Source organism: Galendromus occidentalis, unplaced genomic scaffold, assembly GCF_000255335.2.
Source record: "Galendromus occidentalis unplaced genomic scaffold, Mocc_1.1 scf7180000077527, whole genome shotgun sequence".
In the NCBI taxonomy this organism is placed as follows: Eukaryota; Metazoa; Arthropoda; class Arachnida; order Mesostigmata; family Phytoseiidae; genus Galendromus; species Galendromus occidentalis.
This window is the reverse complement of record NW_003805515.1, coordinates 599,400-622,938: the sequence shown is the minus strand read 5'-3', so window position 1 is coordinate 622,938 and position 23,539 is coordinate 599,400. Positions and strand designations below refer to the sequence as shown.

The window sequence follows — 23,539 nt, the reverse complement described above, 5'->3', positions numbered from 1 at the left end:
TTCGTGCTTGTCGAGCTTCCCGTGTAATTTGGCTCAAAGAAGGAAAATGCATTGAACCCGAAGATTGACATCCTCCCGAAACCGCTTGAGTTCTTCTATTTTATGTAGTCAGCACAAAATGTTGAAGCTACACTCCGCGGAAGTTCTCTCCTGTGCAGAGTGCTCGCTCCGCCGGAATGCCGATTCCGGAGAGATCTTCAGTCAACGGCATAGGCAGGGGATCTAGAGTTCAACCTCGCCGTGAATACGACCAAGTGTCGGAGCCTTCCTCCTTACTGATGTTGGATGGGGCCATCGGCGCTCTAAGGATCTGATCTTCAGAAAGGATATTCCGGTATCTGTGCGCGTCCTCAAGTGTTCGATGATTATCATACGCCCTTAGTCTTGCGCACGGCATGAGCTGCGGAGGAGCAATACCCTTTGCAGCAGTCGGAGCTATCGAGAATCCAGAGGTACTTCATACTACATTGGCTACTCTCAACAAACCTCCGTATCCCCGGGTTTTTAATAGCATGATGCAGGTGAGCCTAACTAGAATCTGAAGCATGCAGGGTTCGTCTGGGAGCTTCGAATCGTCGGGATCAGAGTGAAGATCCCCCCATGCTCGATAACTTCACGCTTCCCCTTGTCGGGGATCCGGCGTCTTCGTCTCAACTCATGCAGCAGCATTGGGAGGAGTGGCGGGTCATTCCGGAAGGGTATCATCCATGTCATCAAGAGCGGGCTGGTCACCACCAGAATCTCGATATGTGCTCGCGAGTCCCCCTCGTCAAAGTCCGTGATTCCGGGTCCTGTTGCCGACTCATCGATGGATGGCTTTGTCTCCCATTCGGAATGTTATGGCACGAGCAATCCAGAAAAAAATGTCACCCACAGACCAGCGTCGACGGCTGCAATCAGCGTGATGCTTCGACAACGCGAGAGTTCAGGGGAAAAGGATGACCGACTATTCCCGAGTCCAACGATGCATCGCTCATTGATTGACTATCTAAACTCGGGTCTTTTCCTGATAATTCAGGGTCTTAGAACTGTGAAGTGACACCCCTCGAAGCAATAACGATATTCGCGCTCGGGAGACATCGAAACCCGACTTTATTCATAAATATTACAATTTTTAATATAATATGTGCTTAGATAGACTGCCAAAGGCCACTCATTCGGTATTTACAGGAGAAATGAATCTAGTAACTTTTCTATTCATGCACCAATAAGTTTCGCACAGGTCTGTTTTTCCCAGTGAAAGTATAGAAATTGGGACAGTTTCCCACTGTTTCAAAAGTCTTATTTTGAAGTTGAGCACCCGCTCGAACTTCCATGAAGTCTCCGGCGATTCTCAACGTCGACCACATGGCGATGAAGAGCGAAACGATGGTCTGTACGACGATGTCCAATGGCACAAACGAGGATCCCTGCTCACTCAAGCGGAGATACGATCTGCGAAAAATTAGCGATGAGTTTTCGTTCCATCAGGGACAAAACCTCATGTACAATACGATCATCGGGGGCACAGCTGAGAGACGCCGAAATATTCCTAGAACTCACTTGTGCTGCGCGGCCGACAGACCGCAGTGGACAAGGCTGAGTACAGAGCACCAGAACAATCCTTTCGAGACGTAAGCCATCGGGCTGAAAGCGAAACCTGATTGAGCTTCCCAAAGGACATAATAATAGGGTGCGCCTGGAATCGAACGTGATGAATATAATCGGAGAACTTTCGAAAGAGGTTCGATTGATTAGGCTATGCGAGCTACCGCTCAGTCCTATCGCTTGGGTCTCGGCCTAAAATTCCACTCTATTCAAGGGGAGAAGAGAAATTTCGAAGCCCGGGATACTGAGGGCAAATCTGGCGCACAAAAAGTCTCTCTAGCGACATGACATGGAGCATGATGACTGCCGTCCCCTCCGGGGATTCAAGGAACGAATCCTCTCATGCCACCATTACGCTAGGAGGATGAGCGACCCTCTCGAGCTTTCCCACGTCTCCCAATGAGCACAAGAAGGTATTTGTGTAACTCACAAGCAACAATATCCGAGTCAGCCGGAAATTCTGTCGTGTGCGAAAACTGCAAGGGTGGTTGAAAAATGATCTGCTGTGTTTTGTGTACTACGGAAACAGCGCAGAAAACAAGGCAATATGGCTGCCGGAGCAGCCCGCGATGTTTCAAAACCGCTCTCTGCGGGCTCGAGAAGGAGCCCCACGTCCCTTGTAGCAAGTCGCTTTTTTCTTCGCTCCCGCCTCCCGCCGTCTTGTCTCGAAGCCTGATTGCCTGCTTTGGCTTGCTAAGGGGATGTTCTCCGACGTACATGACCCGGTCGTGCTTGGGGCTTCCCTCGGTGACGATGAACTCTCGTCCGAGCTCGACCGAGTCGACGAGAGAGGAACGATTTCGGTATGGGACACGGTCGGCCGCCTTATCAAAAAATTGCCGGATGACGTACCTGTCTGAAGTTATTTATTCTCTCGCGTAAACATAACAAACGACGCGTCTGCCACGACAAAACGATGGAATGTACAGCGATCCAACATGTTTATATTCTACAACAATGGCTATCGCGTCGACCGGAACAATTCTGTACTCCGAAGCTATACAATTATACACCCGCTGCGACTTGTTGCTGTATCCGCTGCAGCATTCGCTTATCCAGCGTCCGTTTCCGAAATATAACGAAAGCAGAGCTCAGACCGCCGAGCAGCCACGTTAACATTTCGAATTTGTAGAAGTGCAACAATTCCGAATCACTACACGATCTGTACACTTCACCTGTCTTCGAGCACTTCAGGAGTTCTTTGTATCCTGACGACACACAGGCCGCGATGTTCTTAGATATTCTCTCGAAATCAGAACAAGGCTCGCATGGTTTTCTGATGACGAAGTCCTCGTCATCCCAACAGCCTTTCTCCTGAACGACAGTATGATTCGTCGTGGACTCGACGAGAATTCCTTCCAGTGTTAAAATGAATAGACACGCGAAAATCAGGAAAATCGTGCAGAATATGAGCTTCTTCAGCGACATAGACTCAATCATCTTCGCAGAATACTCCGGAACACGCGAATGCCCACGGGATAATTCGGCTTCAGGAGAGGATGCGTTGCCGAGCGTCAATTATTCCGTCGTACAGTATACTTCATCGGGCTGAAGTCGGCAGTAGTCGAGTTCTGGACACTCTGGGGCGAACCGACACATAGAGAACGGAGTCTGGGGGGATATTCATGTGCGGAGAAAGATGATCGTGACTCATGCACAACCGCTGCTCTGGAAAAGATGAACCGTTGATGAGGACTCCGACGGAAATAACGATTCCTTAGATCATCCCCGGAATGGGACCTGCAGTCGAGGACACGAGAGACAGCCTAGTTCGAACAGCGGGAACCCTTTTTCTTTCATCAGCTGTTCGGGTGTGCCGATGAAGGCATCGTCCGTATGGAGGACTACTGCCTCCGCAGCTCATCCATCAGATGAGAATTTTTTCGAATAATCTCACAGGTCTCTGCTTGCCGACGTTTCTACACAGCGAACGGCAGAAGATTCTCACCTTAAGATCCGATTCGCAATTGTCGTGTTATCTTTACTTTGAGTGTGCTGTCAGCAGAAGCCAAAATGGCGACCAGCTGTGTTTCGCCAACAAACGGCGGCAAATTTGAGCCGCTATTTTCTCCGGTGTGCGAAATTCGAAGCGTTCTGGTGCACCCAGCTCTCCGGCGTTCGATTGAGCTCGCTGCGTCCCTCAGGGGCGGAATCGTTGGTCGGACCGATGCCGTCGATCATTGAAATTGATAAGCAGGGAATTGGAAGGCTTGTACTGGCATACAAGATTGGTTAGTGAGATAGAGTAGAAGGCAGTAGGGTCGTCTCCGCTGTCGCTCAGCGTCACCGAGGCGAATCTGAAGCTCAGCCACTACACTCGTGAAGTGTCGAAGAAGCACTCGGGTAGAGTTTTCACAAGACAGTGTGTTTATCGATTGAAAAAAGGTTGTTTCTTATACTATTGTCTATGAGAGAGGGGAATCTATGTTGGGGCGCCGATCCGACACCCCTCCTACTTGATTGATGAGCCCACCCCCGTACACTATGGGTCCCCATAATTAAACGGAGGGCTCTCTCGAGCCGAGCGCTTTGTCGGCACTTGTGGTCGTGCGCAAGCGTATGCGGAGCCGCTCTGATTCTCAACTCCGTACTGTTTCGCAAACCGGGGTCCATTGAGACCCGGATGCAGTTAGATATTAGAATCCGAGATCGGCTGACTTCTTGCTAGCTTCTCCTGAAGACGGCTCAATCCATTTCGGATGATTCCGTCCCGATGACAGGTAGTTCGAGGCGAATGTTTGAGCGGTCTTCCAGAGATTGAAGATGCGTCCTCGCGGGGTGACTCGTAGGCATCGCTATCTATGTTTCTCTATTCTCAACAGAAATAATACCCTTCGAGGAAGAATTGTAGCCTGAGGGAGGAGCGGATTTCCGGAGAGGATTGAATGGAGCCCCTGATTCAATATTTCTCGCTCGATCTTCAGTCCTTGGACTTTCTCCGGACCGTCGAAGAGTCGCGATACGCGCCCTTGACGGGATAATTCGTTCTATGCTAGAAAGAGGACACGATGGTGATATACTGGGAGGCTACATGTATTTCGGTCCAACACCTTGCGATCTGAGTATTCATTGTATTCATCGACCTTTCCGCACGTAGCACTCGAGTGGGCGAGTGGCCTAAGTCGAGACTCATACTATTTCATACTATTCGGAAGTGAGCTTTCTCCCGGGTCGTCACCAACCTCAAACGCGGCAGCCGAATCTGTTGAAGAGAAGATCCGACTGCAGGCCCGCTGTTCCGACCCTGTCTTGCTTGACGCCTATGTTATGCCGCGCTATAAGAAGCGATCGACGCATTACTAATTTCTATTCAGCTCCGCAGCTGAACTATTCCTACTTATAGTCGGTACCGTACATAATTACCGCTATTGTGAGTATAGCATAATCCTCGTTTAATTCAACGGAGCGTACACCAGCATCGGAGACCAACATAGACGTCTTCAAAATCAAGAAACATTCCCAACAGACTCGGAGTCTCTGATCGCGAAACCCGAGACTTCGCACCGTGCCGTCCGGAAAGAGGTGTCACTCGGAGCGTGGCATTCGAAAAACTTCTTGTAAATGCATCAAAAATACTCAGAAGTCGGTGTATAACATTAAGGTAGGCTTCTCGCCGCTTTCAAGGGGGAATATCTCACTATTATCCTGCCGTCGGAGCCCGTATTTTCGGGCCTTGTGTTTGTTGCTCATTCCTCATGGAGCCCTCCACAGAGTGCGTGGTATGGAACTATCGTCGGTGAAATGAATGAGTTCGCATCGAGGAAATAGTGATCGAAGAAAAAAAGGAAGAACACAACAAAATACATGAAAAGGCAACAATTTTAATTGTGGAGACCTTGTTTGTCTTCAGCTGCTTCTCGTCTGAGACTTGTTGACGATACATGTCATGTTTTAAAATCATTATTTCTCTACCCTTCAATAAGTGTCATCGATTAAGTACTAAACACAACTGAGAGCTTGAACTTCAACACAAAATAAGCATCATGTTTCCCAGCGTGTTGTTTTGTTCTCATTTCAGGTACCCCATAGTTCCTATGAATATACCTCTCATTGAAATGATTCAGTCCGTGAAACAGCTCCGGGATCACGAACGACTGGTACATTTGTCAGTGGAGGTTGAGTCACTTATTCATAATGGGTCACGAATAGAAAATGCCGCGGGTCAGAATCTCGCCTCAGGGCTGAGTGGCTTGCGGCCGATATTTCAGCCTCGTCGCGCACGAAGACGGGTCGCATAGTCCTCTATGGAAATCAGGTATGTTTCAAAACTCCAACGGAAATCATCGGGACGTGCTTCAAAATATAGTAGAACGCTCATCTATCATCTGTACTCATCATGATCACATCAGCTTTTCTCACTATTTTCCGGAAATTTCCGAGGATACGATCGGTAGATTTCCGTCCTTTGTGAATATTGCAATTTCTTTTCGGAACTGAATTTCCAGCTAGTATCAGAAGCGCTGTTCGGAGGAGCTGTCAGTGATGTGTCTGTCGACCTTTTGTCTGTATTATAGTCGTGGTCGTCGTCATCATCATCACCATCACGAAGACCCGTAACTCAATTAGTTGTTTGAAGACGATATGTTAGACCTTATGTCATATTTCGACCTGACGGAGGGGGGAGAGGGTGTGGTTCTCTTTCTGGAGCGGAAAGGACCGAGATATACGCGAAGCTTTTACTGGACGCGAACTAGAGATGGGGCCGTGTCGGGACGAGTCGCAAACAGCGTCTCGATCACTCCTTCGTCAGCGAGCGTGCTGAGGTCTCCGAGGGTTCGATTGTTGACCGCCACGCCACGCAAGATTCTGCGCATGATCTTCCCAGAACGAGTTTTCGGGAGTACGGGACAGGCATGGATGACGTCAGGTGCCGCGAAGGGTCCGATTCTCTCACGAACTTTATCCCGCAATTGCTTGGCAATGTAATCACCATACTCGTAACCCTGGAACGTATCACATAGTTATCGTCTATCGTATTTGTGACGAGCTCAGCGGGAAGCGGGTAGTATGCGGGAATTATTTTATGCTCATATCCTTCAGAGGTCGAAGCCGGGACGACTCGCTCACTATTCGCTATGTGTTTACCTCTTTAAGTGTCACGAAGCAATAGAGACACTCTCCCTTAACGGGATGCGGAGCCGCAACAGCAGCCGCCTCGGCGATTGCTTCGTGTTCGATAAGGGTGGATTCCACTTCAGCAGTCGATAGGAGATGACCGGACACGTTCAGCATGTCGTCCATGCGACCAGTGACCCAGATATAGCCGTCCTCGTCCCTACGGCCGCCGTCCCCAGTACAATAGTATCCTGGGAATTTCTTGAAGTAGGTCGTCTCGAACCTCTCATTGTCCCCGAAGATCGTCCTCATGGTAGACGGCCAGGGTCGCTTGAAGGCGAGGTAGCCTTCGGCGCTTCCTGATAGTTCTTTCCCGCTCTCATCGAGGATGGCGGGCTCGATTCCGAAGAACGGAACGGTCGCGGAGCCGGGCTTCGTAGAGATCGCTCCGGGAATTGGAGTTATGACGTGGCCACCTGTCTCTGTCTGCCAGAAAGTATCCACGATGGCGCAATTCTCGTTGCCCACGATGCGATGATACCAGAGCCAGGCCTCGGGATTGATGGGCTCTCCGACCGTTCCGAGAATTCGGAGGCTAGAGCGCGAGGACGAGCCTGTGACCAAGGCATCCCCTTCTTTCATCAGGGCTCGGATCGCCGTGGGTGCGGTATAGAATTGAGTGACGCCGTACTTGTCGATGATCTGCCACAACCGAGCACTAGTGGGATGGAACGGAGTTCCTTCAAACTGAAATAAGGAATATCGGATCGGTCAGCGGAGCGAGAGTTGAGCGATAGAAGGATCGCTCGAGCCGTCGAACGTCCCGATCGGATTAGGAGAGCCCCGCAAATTCCGAATATTAATCCAGCTCACAATAACACTGGTGGCGCCGTTGAGCAGAGGTCCGTAGCAGACGTAGGAGTGCCCCGTGATCCAACCGATGTCAGCCGTGCAGAAGTAAACGTCTCCGATATGATAATCGAAAACGTACTTGAACGTAGTAGCCGTGTACAGCATGTATCCACTGACGGTGTGGAGGATCCCTTTGGGCTTTCCCGTAGATCCGCTGAATGCGAAAAAGAGGTCTTAATGATAGCCGACAGATCGACGACGGAGAGATTGCTGTTCCGCGAAGAGAGCCGACAGAGCGAACTCGAGTAATTGTCACTCATCGAGTTAATGGACATTGGTGTGTGAAGATCCCGCGCGCACAGTAGCAAATAACATTGTGGGCTGCTCACCTGGTATAGAGAATGAATAGGGGGTCCTCAGAGTCCAGCCACTCGGGAGCGCAGGTGTCGGGTTGGTTCTCGACCGCCTCGTGGAACCAAGTATCCACGGGTCCGAGTCGCTCCTTGAAAGGGGCATACGGGCGTTTGCCTTCAATCGAGGGCGCCTCCGCTCCCGCTTCTGGGGTGAGGTGGCGGACCACGAGACAATTATCGACTTCGTAGCCCTGTTGAGAAAGCTTCTCGAAAGCTTCGTCAACAATTTTCTTCAAGTTGATGAGTTTATTGCCCCTCCAAGTCCCATCGCAGGTTATGACGAGCTTCGCTTTGGCGTCCATGATTCGCTCCGCGAACGCATCCGATGAGAACCCCGCGAAAACAATCGAGTGTACGGCTCCGATTCTCGTGCAAGCCAGCATCGAGACAACGAGCTCAGGGATCATGGGCATGTAGATGGCGACCCGGTCTCCTTTTTTGACGCCTGATGGAACCAATGAAGCGTGAGCTTTCTGACCTTGCCACCGAGAGATGGACAGCTAAGCTAGTGGAGTCCACCCAATGTGTACTTATGCGGAGAGAGCCCCACGAGAACCGAGAGTGCTATTTCTTCCGTCAACACCAACGCTCCATGCTATCCGGACAGATAAATCCGGAGTAGCCTCGTGAGGGCACAGCCAACTCGATTCTGGCGTTTGGGGGTGCGGCCAGTGGGGAGGACGGTACGGAAAACCGCCAAGATCGAGTATCCCCAAGCGAGAGGAGCGTGGTGTGCTCGAGATCATTTCGAACGCAACAATTAAGATAACTCCGGGAATACATGAGGTCGTCCTCGCCTATTATTTACCTTTCGAACGCAGGGCGTTGGCGAGCTTGCAGACCTGCCGCAAGAGTTCGGTATAAGTGAGGGATGACGTGTCTTCTGGATCATTTCCCTCCCTGGAAGGTTTCAACATGAGTCATATAGAAGCGATCCAATGTTTTCTTTGAATTCCATCGTCTCCGTGTGGATCGCAGGTTCATCTTTTCACTGTACGGGTCGTAGCTAGGTTTTCGAAATTTGATCACCCGTTTGACGGATGTTTCGAAGGCTAATCGTCCACTGAAACCCGGAGCTCGAGGGCGCCTCCGTGGAAGAAAAACTTTTCCGCAATCGCTGGGATTTCCCACTCATGTCCCAAGGCATCATCTCGGGTGAAGGTTGAATCACTACGACTAGCGAGCAGCCGGAGGAAGTACTTCACAAAGAATGTGTTCGAAGACGCGTTCTTGGACCGCCTGGCGACAGACAGTAGAATCTGGACATGCGAATGTCCATTTCCGCATGAAGATTGCCGCTTGCTGCTTAGCAACATCGGAAACAAGTAATCAGTAAACTTCTGAATCTCGTCTCGCGTCCGCTTCTGAGTTAGATTGCGTCGGTTCCTATCAATCATTCGAGACGAATTGGGTACTGTGACCGATTTCATCATGGGGAGCGGCCGTTCATCATCTTCAAAATCATTAGCACTCGGCTTCTGACCGATGCCGGATAGGGTCATCGGTAGCGCCAACGGTACCGACGAGACTCTCTGCCAGCTTCGAGCAAACCACAGACAATCAGCTCTCTATGATCAGACCGATGTTCACGTTACTTTCTCGCGGAACATTTGAAGCTCCGAATGGTCTAAGGAGTCTTTGTTTTTCACTCCGAAAGATTACACGGAGCGATAAATGGCCCCATATGGAAGGGCTCCCGAAAACACGGGCGGGGGGAGCTAATTTCGATCGCTCGGAGATGGTTTGATATAGGGAATCGATGCGGTATGGGTGGTGTGTTGTCCTTAGACCCTAGGCACTCTATGCACAGATTCATTCAGTGCACAGGTTCGCATTGCGAAGCCTCGCTAGACTGTCGCCTCATTCACGATCCGCATCCACGGACATTCAGCGATTCCTTCATGATAAGCTGCGATTCATCTTGTCCGCGAGGAGGAGTGCCGAAGGAAATGAGGTTATCACCTGGATCACGACTTCCGCAGGGAGCGATGAAATTTATCGAATGGCGGAAGCGGCAATGAATCGCCAGCCGAATTCGCGAACGACTCTCGGATCCGAACTCTTGGAGCCCTGAAAACCTGATCGACATACCCTAATTTTCCCGAAGAACGGGATCGATTTTCGGGGGAAGATTTCAAGCCCGAGTCGGGAGGTGTAAATCTCAATGCCGTAGACCTCCCTGTGAGTCGGAAACAAATCTCGGGAATGCCGGCTTATAGGATTCTATAATACGGGAAGTTCACCGCTTAGCATTCAACTTCATGCGTCCCGTGACGAGAACCATGTTTTTATCCGATGAGACCGCTTGCTGAAGGTCACACTACTTCGAGCGAATCTTCACGAGTGCCTCACGCAAGGATGAACGTCGCCGTGAAGAAGGCAGACGGACGTATACATCGCTCCCTCGATCGACGACTCTCCATTGGATTTTTTTCCGGAGGGACAACCGCGACATGAAAAGGAGAATCGCGGAATCACCCGTTGCAAACATGTCCATCTTGCGATCGAGGATCATTCAAACGACCGGCCTCTCGAAGCACCGAGCCACAGGTGGGGAAATCAATTCTTCGGCGGGGGACGCCGTCATTCCAGAAACAGAGTCCCTTCTGGAAAATCATGGCGACATCCGGTTGCCGTAAACCGTACGTCACACCATGCCCGTCAGGGCGACGCGGCACTTCCACATTCGAACCAGCTTCCTGTGAGCGCTAATCTTGCGGGAATAAGCATTTGAGAAGAAATTCTGGATCGCTGATCCGGACTGAAAGATTCGATGTATCTCGTTTCTATATCGAGGGCGGATGTGACGTCAACAAGGCGACAAGCTGGGAGAGCTCTCCCACCGAGAAAGACCGTCCTCAGCGACGGATTACTCCCGCGGGAGCGGGTTCTTGATGAGGAAAAACAGATATCATACCTCGGAAATATTCTGAATAATTCAGCTCCCCGACCGATCTCCCGGCTCGAATAAGGAACAACTCGGTGGGCAAATCTCATTATTGGATAACTCGGGACGAGTGAATGCGTCGAAGCGAGAGGACAGCGAGACGCAGAAAACACTCGCTTGGAATTTTATCCTTGTGAAGTTCTTGCTCAGCTTTCCAAGGAATTTTATGACGAATCTTCTGGACTGAAGCACGCCTGAACACCTACAGAATTCAGCGGACGCATGTTATGGTGGCCACTTGACCTTCCTTGCAATGCTCTCAACCCTACGCAGGTCATCGGGCCGACAGCGTGGACTCCTTGACAATGTAGTTAATGAGAAATAATATGAGATATCTCCCAATGCCACGCCAGAAAAGTGCAGTCCCCTCGTCGACGCCACGCCGTTAGTAATCCGTCTTGTTCGCAGGCAAAGCAGCACGTGAAATTCCCTCGAGCAGGAACCCGGAGCCGGAACCCTCGGCTGCAGCCACCGTCACCAGAAGACTCGGTTTGTGGGTCAGCGGGGAGAAAGCGCCGAAGATAAAATAGAAAACACCACGAGAATCGACGCTCTTTGATTCGCGGACACGAGATATTCCAGCAGTCGGAATCGAAAGTATTTTTTCCAGACGGTGAAGCTGACTCGCCGTGCAACTGGTTGTTGTTCCGCGGGTTTCGGAGCAAACGGAGATGGATTTATAGCGCGAAACATCCTCACTGAATGAATAGGCTCCATGTGAGACCTGAATACAGCACCGCGTCGCAGAACATCGAGTTTCCTACTTCCGTCTATGCTGAATGTCAGAATACAACGACCAGTCCGTGTCTATGTCATTAATCAGGGAGATAAAGACTATAGCGAACAACCTGAAGATGACCGCGGTCCTCATTGAGCGCAGTGACTCCCAATTATCGAAAACTTCCGAGATTCACGATTCCGAAAAATCCACTGGCGTTCAGGATTCTGGATATCCAATTCATTCCCCGCCCCCCCCCCGCTGCGCGATAGATCCCGGGATGCGACATATAGAAATTCGGGACTAGAAGCGCCGGAAGCAGAACTCACCAGAAGTACGCGATGTTGTCTCCGAGTCCCCTCTCAATGTTCCGGTCGAGAGCATTGTAACATATATTGGTTTTGGCGCCTTCCATGCATTTGACAAAGATTGGGCCGTTGTTGACGTTGAAATTGTAGTCGAACACTTTGCCACTCAGAGGTTTTTCCCAGTGGAACTGCTCGGCGATCTCCTTCCAGAAGCCTTGAGGATCGTCCAGGGAGCGCTTGTAGAGCGCATCGTATTCAGCCTTGCTTTTGATGAAGGCTATATCGCGCACGCGTGAATTCGGCTCGTAGAGTTGATCAGCCATGTTCTTCTTGTTGATCTTATTGTTGACCTTGACGTAGGAGGTTCGGTTCTGGAGCTGTTTCGGTCGTTTATTGCTGAATCGGATATCGCAACCTTGCTTCGCCCTGCAGCCTCGGAGTGGAGACGAAGACCTCTTGAGCACGGGGCAGGTCAGCGAGCACAGACACGTACACTCAGTGTCTCCGCTTCGAACTATGGAGACGGATACGACGGGAACAGAGAACTCGATTAGACAACTGTTCGCCCCGACTGGACGATCGGTAATGGAGCCAAAAAGAAAAATTCTTTCTCTCCGACTGCCAGTCGACGACGAGTCCTCGCTGATGATCGCGGACTGACAGCAATGGAGCTCTGAGCAGCGCCGAAGTAACCCGGGAGCCACAAGGTGAGGGAGAGACAGCGGACTGAAGGCCGAAAGCGCATGCGCCGATTCAAACAGCGATCACCCGAAACTACAACCACCACCATCGTCAAGCAATCACTACTGAAAAGAGCCGCTCGGGAATCAGCTGTTACCGTAATGGATCTAGTAGCGTTCTATAGCGTTATCGCTCGGGGAAGCGATAATAGCCACGGCCGCAGAAGGTATACCCACGGAGAAATCAAGCAGACAGACAGAAAGATGGGGAAACAACATTCACTCCGACGGAGACAGAAATGCGAAACGAGGCGAGAGACTGCCGCGAGGAAATAGAGACGCAGATGTAGGAGGAAGCGGGAAATGAAAATCTCGAGTGTTGGCGGCAAGAAAATGAGTGACGCCGCTCGCATGATGATGAAAAGAAGGAGGAGGAGGGTAGGGTGAAGCCACAGACTTGATTGCGGCCTTCTAAACTGGAGTTTTTCCAGGTGGAGACTTATACGGGACTCAGAAGAGGATTCCTCGAAGAAATCATTCGACATTTCAGACGATGAAAGTGCAAATTCAAAGCCAAAAATGTTTAGAACTGGTTCGTCCTGACCGGATCGAGCGGGAGGAAAATTCGCTACATGCTCAATGGAACCGGATCAGGTTTCCCCGGGAAGGCTCGTTCTGACGTCAGCCTTGCGAGTGCAAATGAGAAGGGGGGGGGACAGATCTGATTTTTGTGGATGTTACCTCTCGAACGAGAGAATCTGCTCCTCGATTGCCCCCTGCGTCGCTCTGATCTTCCAATCGTCCGATTCGACGACTTTCCGCTCGCGAAGATCCTCCTCACGCGTCGAATAGATTACTGACGCTCCTGCACTCGAGACTGATATGAAAACTTCCAAGCGCATCCTAGCTGAACGGAACGTTTTTCGACCCCAATCAAGATTTTAAATGACCCGAGGAAAACCTTGCCAGAAAAAAGCGAGCTGCGAAGCGAAGGATTTCTGAGATCCGACCATGATTCCCAGAATGGATACGCCAGGCATACCTACTCGGTACTTCTTATTCCATAACTTATGCCATCCCATAAGACATAAATTCCAGTACGCATACGATCAATGCGGGTTCTGGGGGTCGGCGAAACATGCGCCATTTTCTTGGGGGAGAGAGGTTTCAGCCATTAGGACGTTACAAGTGGTCCCAATAAAGTCTTGACGGTATGTGACAATGCAAGAGATTCCGTGCGCTTAACCGATTAGTCACAGACTAGCCGGGAAATGTGAATCACAGCCAGTGCGCTCGGTGTGAGGGATACTTCGAGAGGCATTACTCCTGCTCACGCATGCACAGCTCGATGAGCGGCTTGGAACGGCTGTACTCACCACAATCCATGGCTTAGCCCTGCAGATTGACTTCTCTGCCGGTATGAGGAGCGATACACTTCCGGTGATAGCTTACAGTGGACTGTTTCCTCTCGGAGTGAGACACTCGCTTTAGGTGGGCTCGAATATGCCGGGCGCTTTTTAGGCGCTTGTCGCGCCCTCTCAAACACTCTCTGGAAAACAGAGAGGGCATTAGCATTCGAAAAGCTACACGGACAGACACTCTCGATTTCGGAGCCAGGAGAGAGCGGAACACGCGACGACTCGTTCGGGGAAAGCTTCCGATCCTGTTGCTGAACTGTTCGAAATCTCATGCTCCGCTCACAAGCGTAAGTAAGCCTGCGCTGATGCAGGTTCGGAGAGAGCGGAAGTCGGTCTGCGTCGTGAACTGAGATTCACCGTATGACGGCGAGTCCTGCGCCGAGACCCTCGACTGACTGACTGATTAATTAATAAGCTCATTGGCCGAGAGCATATGCCCGATCCGAATCGACTCCATCGATAGGACACCGAAAGCACGTCGCAGGAAGCAGACCGACTTCGGCAGGAGAAATTGACTACATCGATCGAATTACAATCACGACACTCTGATTCAAAGAACTCGTCGTTGTGGTCAATACACGGTATACCTCTTCGTCACTCCCAGAAACCGCGCCGCTGGCGAAAGAATTCCCGAATCGATTGGGGTTCTCGAGGAGAAACGGGGACGCAAGACATTGGAGGCTACCCGCAAGGCTGTGTTTGAGGGGTGGATTTCAAGTCATGCGTCTCGAGAACTCTTCCCGTCAGATATCTCCATCTCCTCCCATCATGTTGACATTTTATCATGGGAAACATCGCACACCTCGAGTCCGTGCACTGGAGGAATTTCGTGCTCGCAAGACGATCGAGTCTTTCTCTCTCATGAGACCATGGACAATTTAGACTCACTCCGTTGTGGGCGACCGGGTCGGAGAAGCATGTCACGAAGACCTGGTGTCGCTCTTCGACTCGTCGTTCCAATTCGTTGTCGTCGTTCACTATTATTGTACGGCGATGCTGTCGATTGGTCACGGGCTGTGCGATGGCAGTCGGTGTCATTTCCATTGCTGGGACTCGTGTTGAGCGATGTATCGACTTACGTGTGACGGAAGTCTGTCATGAAACTCGGATTTTCCCCCTATTTTCAACCGGTTTTCGGGCGCGGATCCGAGGCTACGATTTGTTTTGGCGCCACGTCGATTGCGGCGTCCGTCTGGCCTCAGTGAAGACACGTGACGACAACACGCGCAGCGAAACGTACTCGGACCCCCGCTTTCCCCTTCCCCGTAAGTGGCGGAGCGAGTTCCCATCTCCAGAGCTTCCCATTGTCGGGAGGGGATTCTATGCGGAGCGGTCGGAATAATCTTTCGTCACGGATAGTCTGCAAATATCTTCAGTCTAACACGGGAAAGGCCGACCCGGATGATGGAATCTAAATCAAGATCGGAGTCTGGTCGAAGTTCAGATCATCTCTCTCTCGCGGAAACTCTCGCGGCGCGAGGCTCCGATTCCGGATCAACGCAAATAAACCTTCTCCAAACTCCAGACACTGCCGTTCTGAGCGCCCGTCTGGGAATTGTGATGCCTCGCGGGGTGGAAGACATCGCTCATGCACAAATTAAGAGCGAGGCTCATCAGATGGATGAAGACTTGGATCATCGGAGATCTCTCGTCGGACACTGTCCGCGACGATTCCTGCGGTCATTCGCAGCTTCCTACGTTTTTTCGCGGCTATCTGAACTCCCGCCCCTCGCGAACAACCCATGTGCGAGAAACCGCCCGTGCGATCGTTTAGATCCTCCCCGACGAGCATCGATGGCGTCGGCTGCGGCCGGTAGTCGTTGGGTATCTCACGATATGACTACAGGGATCGGGACGAAGCTCGAGTAGAACACTCCTCGAGAATACCCGGGACTCTCTAATTATGGGTGTACGGGTTACGACCCTGCGATTGATAGCTCTCCACCAGAGCCGATGCGTTGAGTATAGACTGTTCGTCTCTTGGGGGTTGACCTACATAATAGAATTTTCGAGTCTCAGATCCTCTAGAAGAAGTGGGACAGAGATCTCGGAGCGAAGTCTTCGAGCGAATAGGCAGTTCAGGAATATGAGATTTTGTCGGATCCATCGGTTCAAGGTCACCCCTGTGGGATTCGAGTCTCGTCTGTCATCGTTTCATTGTCGGCTATTCGTGGCGTTTCCATGATGAGCCGCAGGAAGGGCGAATCATGGAATCGCGCCATGGCTCGTCATCGTGGAGCGATTCCGTCCCGCACTCGACAGCATGGTGTGAAAGGAAAGGGAATAACTCACGCAGCCACCGTTTATAATCGTTTTGCGGCGGACGCTATCGCTATAATCGAAGCGAACCCCAAAATAGGTGGACTTGATCGAACCATGCAGAACATCACCGTTCGTTTTCGAGACCCAGTTACCCACTACGATTCGAATGAATCATCTGCAAGCCGAGGAATATCCTTTTTCGATTCAGAGACACATTGAACTCCGTCTAACCTTCGCTCAAGAGGATCGGAAGTTTCTTTCGGTCTGATCTATTGCACATTGTGTCTCTTGTATCTATGTCGTTTCTCCGATCGGTGTGAACGGGCGAAAATACATACCCAATTTTGCTCAGCCCATGAGGGAAGCCGCAGGATCGTCGCAGAGTCGGGAACCGCGAGAAAAGTCTCGAGCAACAGGTGAAATAGCAGGACTTGAAACGATTTCAGCACGAGATCTTTCTACAGTGTCGGTCTCTTTTGGAAAGCGCTCCCGGAAACAGTTGACGGAACCACTCCATGGGTACCGTCGAGGATGCACATACTCGTCCGGAAATAAATTGGAATGATACCCTCATAGATTCATATTATGAAGGATCACAGAAGAATTCGTACTTCGGCCGAATTATTCATACGAGGTAGGAGCCTCGCTAAAATCGTACGCATCCGAATGATGAATCCCTTCAAGTCGTGGTTATGTGGAGGCAGAGACCGGGATGAGAAGAGTAGAATACAAAGGACACAAGTCTCCGAAACCTTTTTCTGATCGAAACCTTCATTTTGGAAAAATCAAATACTCGTTCAGGACATTTCCTCTTCATCCGGATTGGCGCAGAAGATTACGCTCGAGAAGCGCGGCTTTCGATTCCCCCGCTGGAATGTTTCCTCTCCGATCGTCCCGCTCAGTTGAACCTCCGGTGTACTCGAGCCAGAATGGTTCGTCGCGACACGATCCGATAACGCAGTGTTCATTCCAGTGCTTTGGGAGCGCAAGCGAGACTCAGAAAGAGCAAAGTAAACCTCTCTCGTTCAATCACACAATTTCTCTATTCTGGTTTCCAGTGGAGATTAAAAACCGGGGAATTTGTTGGAGGCTCCAAATGTGAGCTCGAGTATCCAGAATGGGGACCCCCGATTGACCATCGAGTGAGCGCTCGAGCATACGGGCGAGCAGTGAGATTGAACATCGACGGGGCCATGTAGATTCCGCGACTCAGAATGAATGTGTCGGTGGTCAACAGACGATGCAGTCCTGGAATTCGCAACGATAATCGAGAATATGCATCTCGGGCGGACTATGAACCGGATGGAAATAGATACGCGCAGGACTGGCGCGAACGTAACGGGCACTCAATCTCGTAGGGCGGCTACGCATTCTTTGTCGCACCGGAGATGATCTCTCGGGGAGGCCCGATGAGCAGAGGAAGTTGCTGAACTCCCCAGATTCCCCTCGTTGAAGGTCGGATGTGCGTGGAGTGAGCGAGCCAGCCCTGTCCTTTCCGGGGAGATCGACAGAAAGATCCGATGCTCACCAGGTCACGCGCTGTATTTCTCGGGGCCATTGACAAAGTCTCTCCAAGCAGACGTTCCGACTTGGCGCATGATAAGAAGACCATGTCCACAGCGCTAACGCGGAATGATGCGTGCCATTCTAGACTTCCTCCTCCCAATTAAGAGTGTACGGCCGGTAGAACTAGAATAGCTCGCATATCATCGAAATCCAGAACTATGTTGGCGAAATCCTTGTTCACGATGTGAATTTCGAGGCATGTTGGGAGGATATGGAGTCCAGCAAGAAGAGAGGACACTTTCCGGATGTCTAGATTGATCTCAGCGGGACCGCACTCTGTAACGAATCATTCAGTGAGAGAAGAGCTCCGACCCTCTGATCCTGAAAATCGCGGCTCGCACACCCCAGTGAGCGGTAGAGATTCGTCAATCGACTCACCTCGCGGGTATTGTAAGTCTTTGAATGTCGTCACGATCCGAACTTGCTGAGGGATTTCCGCTGAGACTTTCAGCTCGAGATCTCCATCGGAGTCTTTAGTAACTCGGAACGAGCATATATTTGAAATGGTTTTTATACGTTCGATGAAGGAACGGAAATGATTCACCTGCGAAATCCTTGATTAGTCGATCTCTTCTGTCCATGAACGGCATGGAGCGAAATCCGGCTCATTTTCTCTTCTTACCTGATACGATCGAATCTTGGCATCCATCTCTTCTCGTTCTTCGATTCTCGTCCAATCGGCCACCGGGATAACCTGCGGTACCGCGAGACATTGATGAACGATTCGTTGATATGACTCTCCCCAATTTGGATATTCGGGTGGACCTCGCATTTTCGCGTATTCGGCCCAAGTTTTGCGATACCTACTCGAACAGGTATATCGTGGGAAACACATCTCTGTGCACTCATGGCGGACGGCAGTTCCGCCAAGGCGACGAGTACCGGTGTGCTCTTCTTGGACAATTTAATCTGCAGTGAATTCGAGTTCAGTTGCTGTCATCGCTTCATAAGCGACGGGAGAATTATTCAACTGTAGAATGCTCGGAAATTCCAGAGAAGGGCTCGCGTTTATGCGATGAACCTCTCGGAAAACTTGCCTTGAAGCTGTGGGCGGAAGATGCGTGCTTCAGTACTTCGAGGAGGACCGATATTGGAACCTCGAGATGGATTTCGTTCAGCTCTTCAGACACCCCTGACATGATGTAGTCAGTGAACAGCTCCTCCTGCGAAAAAAGATGATGTCCTAGTTAACCTTGCGGACGAAATGATGCCCCAGTTAGCCAGGCAAAAAAAATTGTGTCTCAGTTTAGTCTCACTGCCTGAGCCGGGGATCGAAAGCGGAAAACCTGATGAGCACCTTGTCTATCGATATTTTCACTCGCAGTCCCCCCTTGTTGGCTGGTTCGATCACCATCAGATTCATGGAGTCTTCCGTGAGTTGAAGGTCGACATGTTTGGCAACTTTTGATGTCATATGGACAGCTCCTGGCACAGGAAGAGCGTTTCGTGTTATTTCGCGAGAGACGAGAGACACGGCATATGGGAACCCAAATCGAACTCGCCATTATTGCTTGAGTTCCAGGTTCGCGCCAGAGCAACTCACTCAAGAAGACTTGGAGTCCTCTGACACTGTCTGTGATCGCCCCCCGAAACTTCATCCTTTCGTTCGTCTGAAGAAAGATCAGGAAGTACAAACTTCTCCGCACATGATGTTGTTTGCCCGCGGTCCGAATCGAAGTCTACACGGTCATGTAGAAAATCGATGATGATGGTGATCTCTGCTTGGAGATCCTAAAACTCCCCCCCTGAACCCTGAAGTCCTTTTTTTCTCTCTACTCGAATTGATCGAAAGAAGGAGGCGAGCCTCCGAGCATTCCTTCGGAGAACTCGGCATTCCGAACGCAACAGTCTACTAACCAAGGCCTACTCGATCGCCAAGGACTACTCGATCCTCCAATCCTCGGGAGAAGTCAGACACGTAAAAAGTCTCTGGGCTTATACTTGCTATACGACCTGCTACGAAGAACGTGGTGACTGGTGACCCCGTCTAGGCAGAAAGGCGGAGCAGAGCAGGTGATATCGTTGCGCCGGATATAAGGGCTGTATCAAGTCCAGCGTCACGTGGTATATTTTCACCTAAATCAATTGTATTTCACTCACAACTCACAATGTCCGACTCTATTCTTTCCGGAGTGGTGATGATCGGCTGATCCACTCTTTGCCATCGGGAAACCTCGGGCACATCGAGATACCGCATTCGATCCACGATGGAGATGTCCACGATGACGCATGAGCGCATGAGGTGTAGGGACCAGAGCCGGGGTTTGAGTTTCCTCCTCCGTATCCGCGGGGAGGCATCATTGTATTTCATGATTGTTCTTATATAACAGCCTCTTCTGGATGTCCAGAACGTTCCCATCAATGATCGGAACGTCCGGAAACTGTGGCTCGATTCTGCTTCCGCGCTCCGCGAGGATCATAGCCTGTCCTCTTTCTCAAAAGAAAATGCATAAATCATGGTCATCATCCGTATATCACCATCCGCCATCTTTTCTCGCGGTCAGATGACGTCTCGCGTCGTTCTTGTTCGATCGCGCAGAATCGCGGCGGGCCCTTTAGGCCGCCAGAATCAGCGGGGCGAGAAGGCCACTATGCGCGATCTTCGATGCTCTCACTAAGAGGAGCCTCGGCTCGGAAAACGGTCAATTCTCGATTCAGTATCCATCCGGTTCAGAGAAGTATTTTGTAGGTCGCGACCGATTAGAAGGAAAAGTTTGGGACGCCCGATTTAGTGAACCGCTCGCAATAATGAACGAATTCAGCACGTCCTCAACGACCCCTGCTTGTTGAGTTGATCGAGAATATAATGCTTCCTCTCGATCCTATCCGGAGAAACACCGAATCCCTCTCGATTCGTAGCTCCTATGTCCAAAGGAGAACGTCTTGATCTTCGACTTTTCTGGAGGATATCGAATCTCTTCTTTTCCGCTTAGACTTCATATCCATAAAAGGATATCGCTTTCCCCCCATTGGAGGTCTGAAGGGTAACCCTCCATATGTATGGGTAGCATATACGAAGATAGTTCATCCGGATCGCTGAGTACAGAGTATTCGATTCATAATCAGGGAATCCTTATAATATTCTGCTGAACCGGGCGCAGCGACGGTCCCAGGGGCGAAGGCGAACGTAACTGAAGCAATGTCAAAGGATAAAGGATACCTCCAGTAGAATTACATCAAGAGAGCCTCGGTGTGTGTCGTAGTTTGTCTGAACAGTCCTGACTTATTACACATGTGGACCATGGACTGTCCGGATTTTCGAATCGGGCGCGGGCTCTGTCAGCCTCGGAGGCGGGCCTCCTAGGGTTTGAGCTCGGTCTAGGGTCTCGGAGGAAGAGTCAGCTGTTTGAGACGATCCTCGAGAGCAACATGTAGCTAACGATGATGACTTGAAAGGCGGCTCCCGTGAATTTTCGTGGGAAAGTTGTGGAACAATCGTAGGAGAAATGTTGGTGAATCAGCACGCGATCGACCCGCACATGGGATGCGTAAGTGTTTTCCTGAATCGACTGGGTCGAACGGAGAGGTGTTCTCATCACCGGCTCCTTGGGACCATCCTCGATTTTCATCTATCGGCTCTGTGACCACGCGATTCCCCTATTCGGAGCACGAGTTTCCCTTGATTCCACGACTAGCAGCCGGAGATGCGCTTCCGTCGCATGCTGACTGGAAGATAATAAATAATAATCTCTCGGTTTATTTTCCATTCAGGCTCCTAGTTCAGATTCTATCGTTCATTTCCAGCCCGGTGAACTCGACGGTCCCGCGTACATCAAACGTGTGAGAGACTTATTAGACAACAAACCTTTCGAAATCAAGCCGGACGACCGGAGGGCCTTCAGAGTTCTGGTTCATCATTTCGCCCATAATAGGGATCGGAACCTCATGCGACCGTGCTTAGACATGATCCTATGTCGAGGCTTCCACTGCTCAGCGTATCAACCCGGTGACTACACCGGTGTCGTGTGTCGTGTGCCGGAACCGTGCTGTTCACAAACGAAGCTCTTCATCGAATTTATTCATTTCTTCCGAGAATTCCATCGGAAGTCATCGAGATTCTCCTTGCGTAGAAGAGAACTGATGCTCTTGGACGCCATGCTGATTCTAAGTCGAGACGTCACCGAGGAAGAACTTCTGGAATTCGAAGAAACCAGCGCTGAAGAGGTCGCTCTCATATTCGAACATCAACAAATAAGATTAATCGATGAAGCGCTCGTCATGAGCAAGGGCTTCAACATGGACAAACTTGGCGACTTGGAATTTTTTCGTAAAGCCCAGAAAGTCCGTGACCGTAACGGGATAACTCGCGATACTCGTCCGGTGCGGTGTTATGAGTCGACGGAAGATATAGCAGCCATAGAGGAACAACTGGAGCGACAGAATCCCCTCGAGTTCCTCGTTCAATCTCACGCTATGGGCCTGATCAATTGTAGACTTTTGCGGACCATGTACCACACGGCAACGAACTTCGATCAGCTCGTGAGCCTCTTGGATCGAACTGCGGACACCCGTTCGGCATACGAGGATCCGAATCAGAATCGAGAACATGCCCGGATGTTCATCGCGGCCTTCAGTCACATCCGGAGATTGCAACCGACTTGGTTCCAAGCGATGTTGTTGTTCCTAGTGGGCGTGGATGTTCCCGACGGCTGGCATCTACCCCGCACGGATCTGGAGTCGATCCCGGAGCGCTGTATCGATATTTATCTAAATTATCTCCTCGTTTACTCATTCAAATGCCTCACGAAACCTGAACCTCGCATCGATGACCTCGAATTGATGAACAACCTCTCGAAACTACCGAACATTGTCGACCGATTGATAGCCCGAGGTGCGTCTCTGAGCTTTGCGGTGCATTCACACAGAGCCATCAGGAAGCTGCTCTACAGATATTGTCCAAGCATTTTGCTGAGGACTGCCTATGTCGAAAAACCGTGTCCGATGCTATCGAGTCTAGGTGCTCTGATCAGACTGACGCAAACTCGGAGGGAGTTGATTTTTGGCGACTGGCTGTCTGATCTCTGTTGCCCTGTGACGAGACAGGATACGGAAATCGTCTACGACACCAATCGGGTGTCTGCTTTGAAATGTCTTGCAGCTCGGACGTATACGTTGGACAGGGATATCGAAGAGCTGCCCGTTCGCTTACGGGGAATGATTCTTCTACATCAGGACCTCAAGCAGGTTATAAGCTCGAGAAACTCGTGATACGAAAGCACCGCACGCTGCCTGGGCGAGCTCATTCAAGGCAAGAGGATCCTCGAGACGTCTCGACTCCAGACGCCTCTTCTGGGTTTTCAATACGGAAAGGTCCTACAGGGGTACTGGAAGAAGACCATGTCATTGCGTCCACTGTCGCTCCGGAAATATTCAGTCCTTGATCCCGTGGGGATTAGACTTAGAGCGATATATCTTGTTTCAGTGATAATGATCGAATAGCTGTCTTCTCGAGTTATTTATCTCGGGGCTCATGATTGGAATTACACCCTGTTGCCTCATTGGCTCCTACGGGGGCTTCGAGCTCCACATGGGCCTTGATATGAGTATATCTGAGTATAACGTATGCATCGATACGAAGATATGCTGGTCGCGAGTCGCGACGACGGGTCGCGATATGATATTTTGAAAGGTGTTCATTGGCTTCAGATCAAAGCCATGTATCTCATCTATGCATGATAATTATAATAAACTAAAATAAGCAGGCAGACGAATCCTTGTGGAGAAGCTAATCAA

General features: G+C 50.6%; 3 protein-coding genes across 3 annotated transcripts; all 3 read right to left on the bottom strand.

The window, feature by feature from the left end:
- Nucleotides 1-1,072: 1,072 nt before the first annotated feature.
- On the bottom strand, nucleotides 1,073-3,561 carry LOC100898952 (uncharacterized). Its single transcript, XM_003748026.3, has 4 exons — nucleotides 3,536-3,561; nucleotides 2,601-3,255; nucleotides 1,543-1,678; nucleotides 1,073-1,434 (listed from the first exon to the last, which is right to left on the bottom strand). Exons 2-4 carry the CDS (start codon nucleotides 3,025-3,027, stop codon nucleotides 1,194-1,196), a joined length of 804 nt encoding a protein of 267 aa, XP_003748074.2. The 5' UTR covers nucleotides 3,028-3,255; nucleotides 3,536-3,561; the 3' UTR covers nucleotides 1,073-1,193.
- Nucleotides 3,562-5,407: 1,846 nt separating this feature from the next.
- On the bottom strand, nucleotides 5,408-14,049 carry AcCoAS (acetyl coenzyme A synthase). Its single transcript, XM_003748006.2, has 7 exons — nucleotides 13,937-14,049; nucleotides 11,902-12,394; nucleotides 8,716-8,807; nucleotides 7,884-8,352; nucleotides 7,516-7,708; nucleotides 6,673-7,389; nucleotides 5,408-6,530 (listed from the first exon to the last, which is right to left on the bottom strand). The coding sequence occupies exons 1-7, from the start codon at nucleotides 13,944-13,946 to the stop codon at nucleotides 6,264-6,266; spliced, it is 2,241 nt and encodes a 746-aa protein (XP_003748054.1). The 5' UTR covers nucleotides 13,947-14,049; the 3' UTR covers nucleotides 5,408-6,263.
- A 3,717-nt stretch (nucleotides 14,050-17,766) lies between these two features.
- On the bottom strand, nucleotides 17,767-19,985 carry Hus1-like (Hus1-like checkpoint clamp component). Its single transcript, XM_003748013.1, has 8 exons — nucleotides 19,914-19,985; nucleotides 19,350-19,416; nucleotides 19,104-19,231; nucleotides 18,844-18,969; nucleotides 18,614-18,715; nucleotides 18,429-18,500; nucleotides 18,185-18,350; nucleotides 17,767-18,082 (listed from the first exon to the last, which is right to left on the bottom strand). Exons 2-8 carry the CDS (start codon nucleotides 19,402-19,404, stop codon nucleotides 17,907-17,909), a joined length of 825 nt encoding a protein of 274 aa, XP_003748061.1. The 5' UTR covers nucleotides 19,405-19,416; nucleotides 19,914-19,985; the 3' UTR covers nucleotides 17,767-17,906.
- Nucleotides 19,986-23,539: the final 3,554 nt, after the last annotated feature.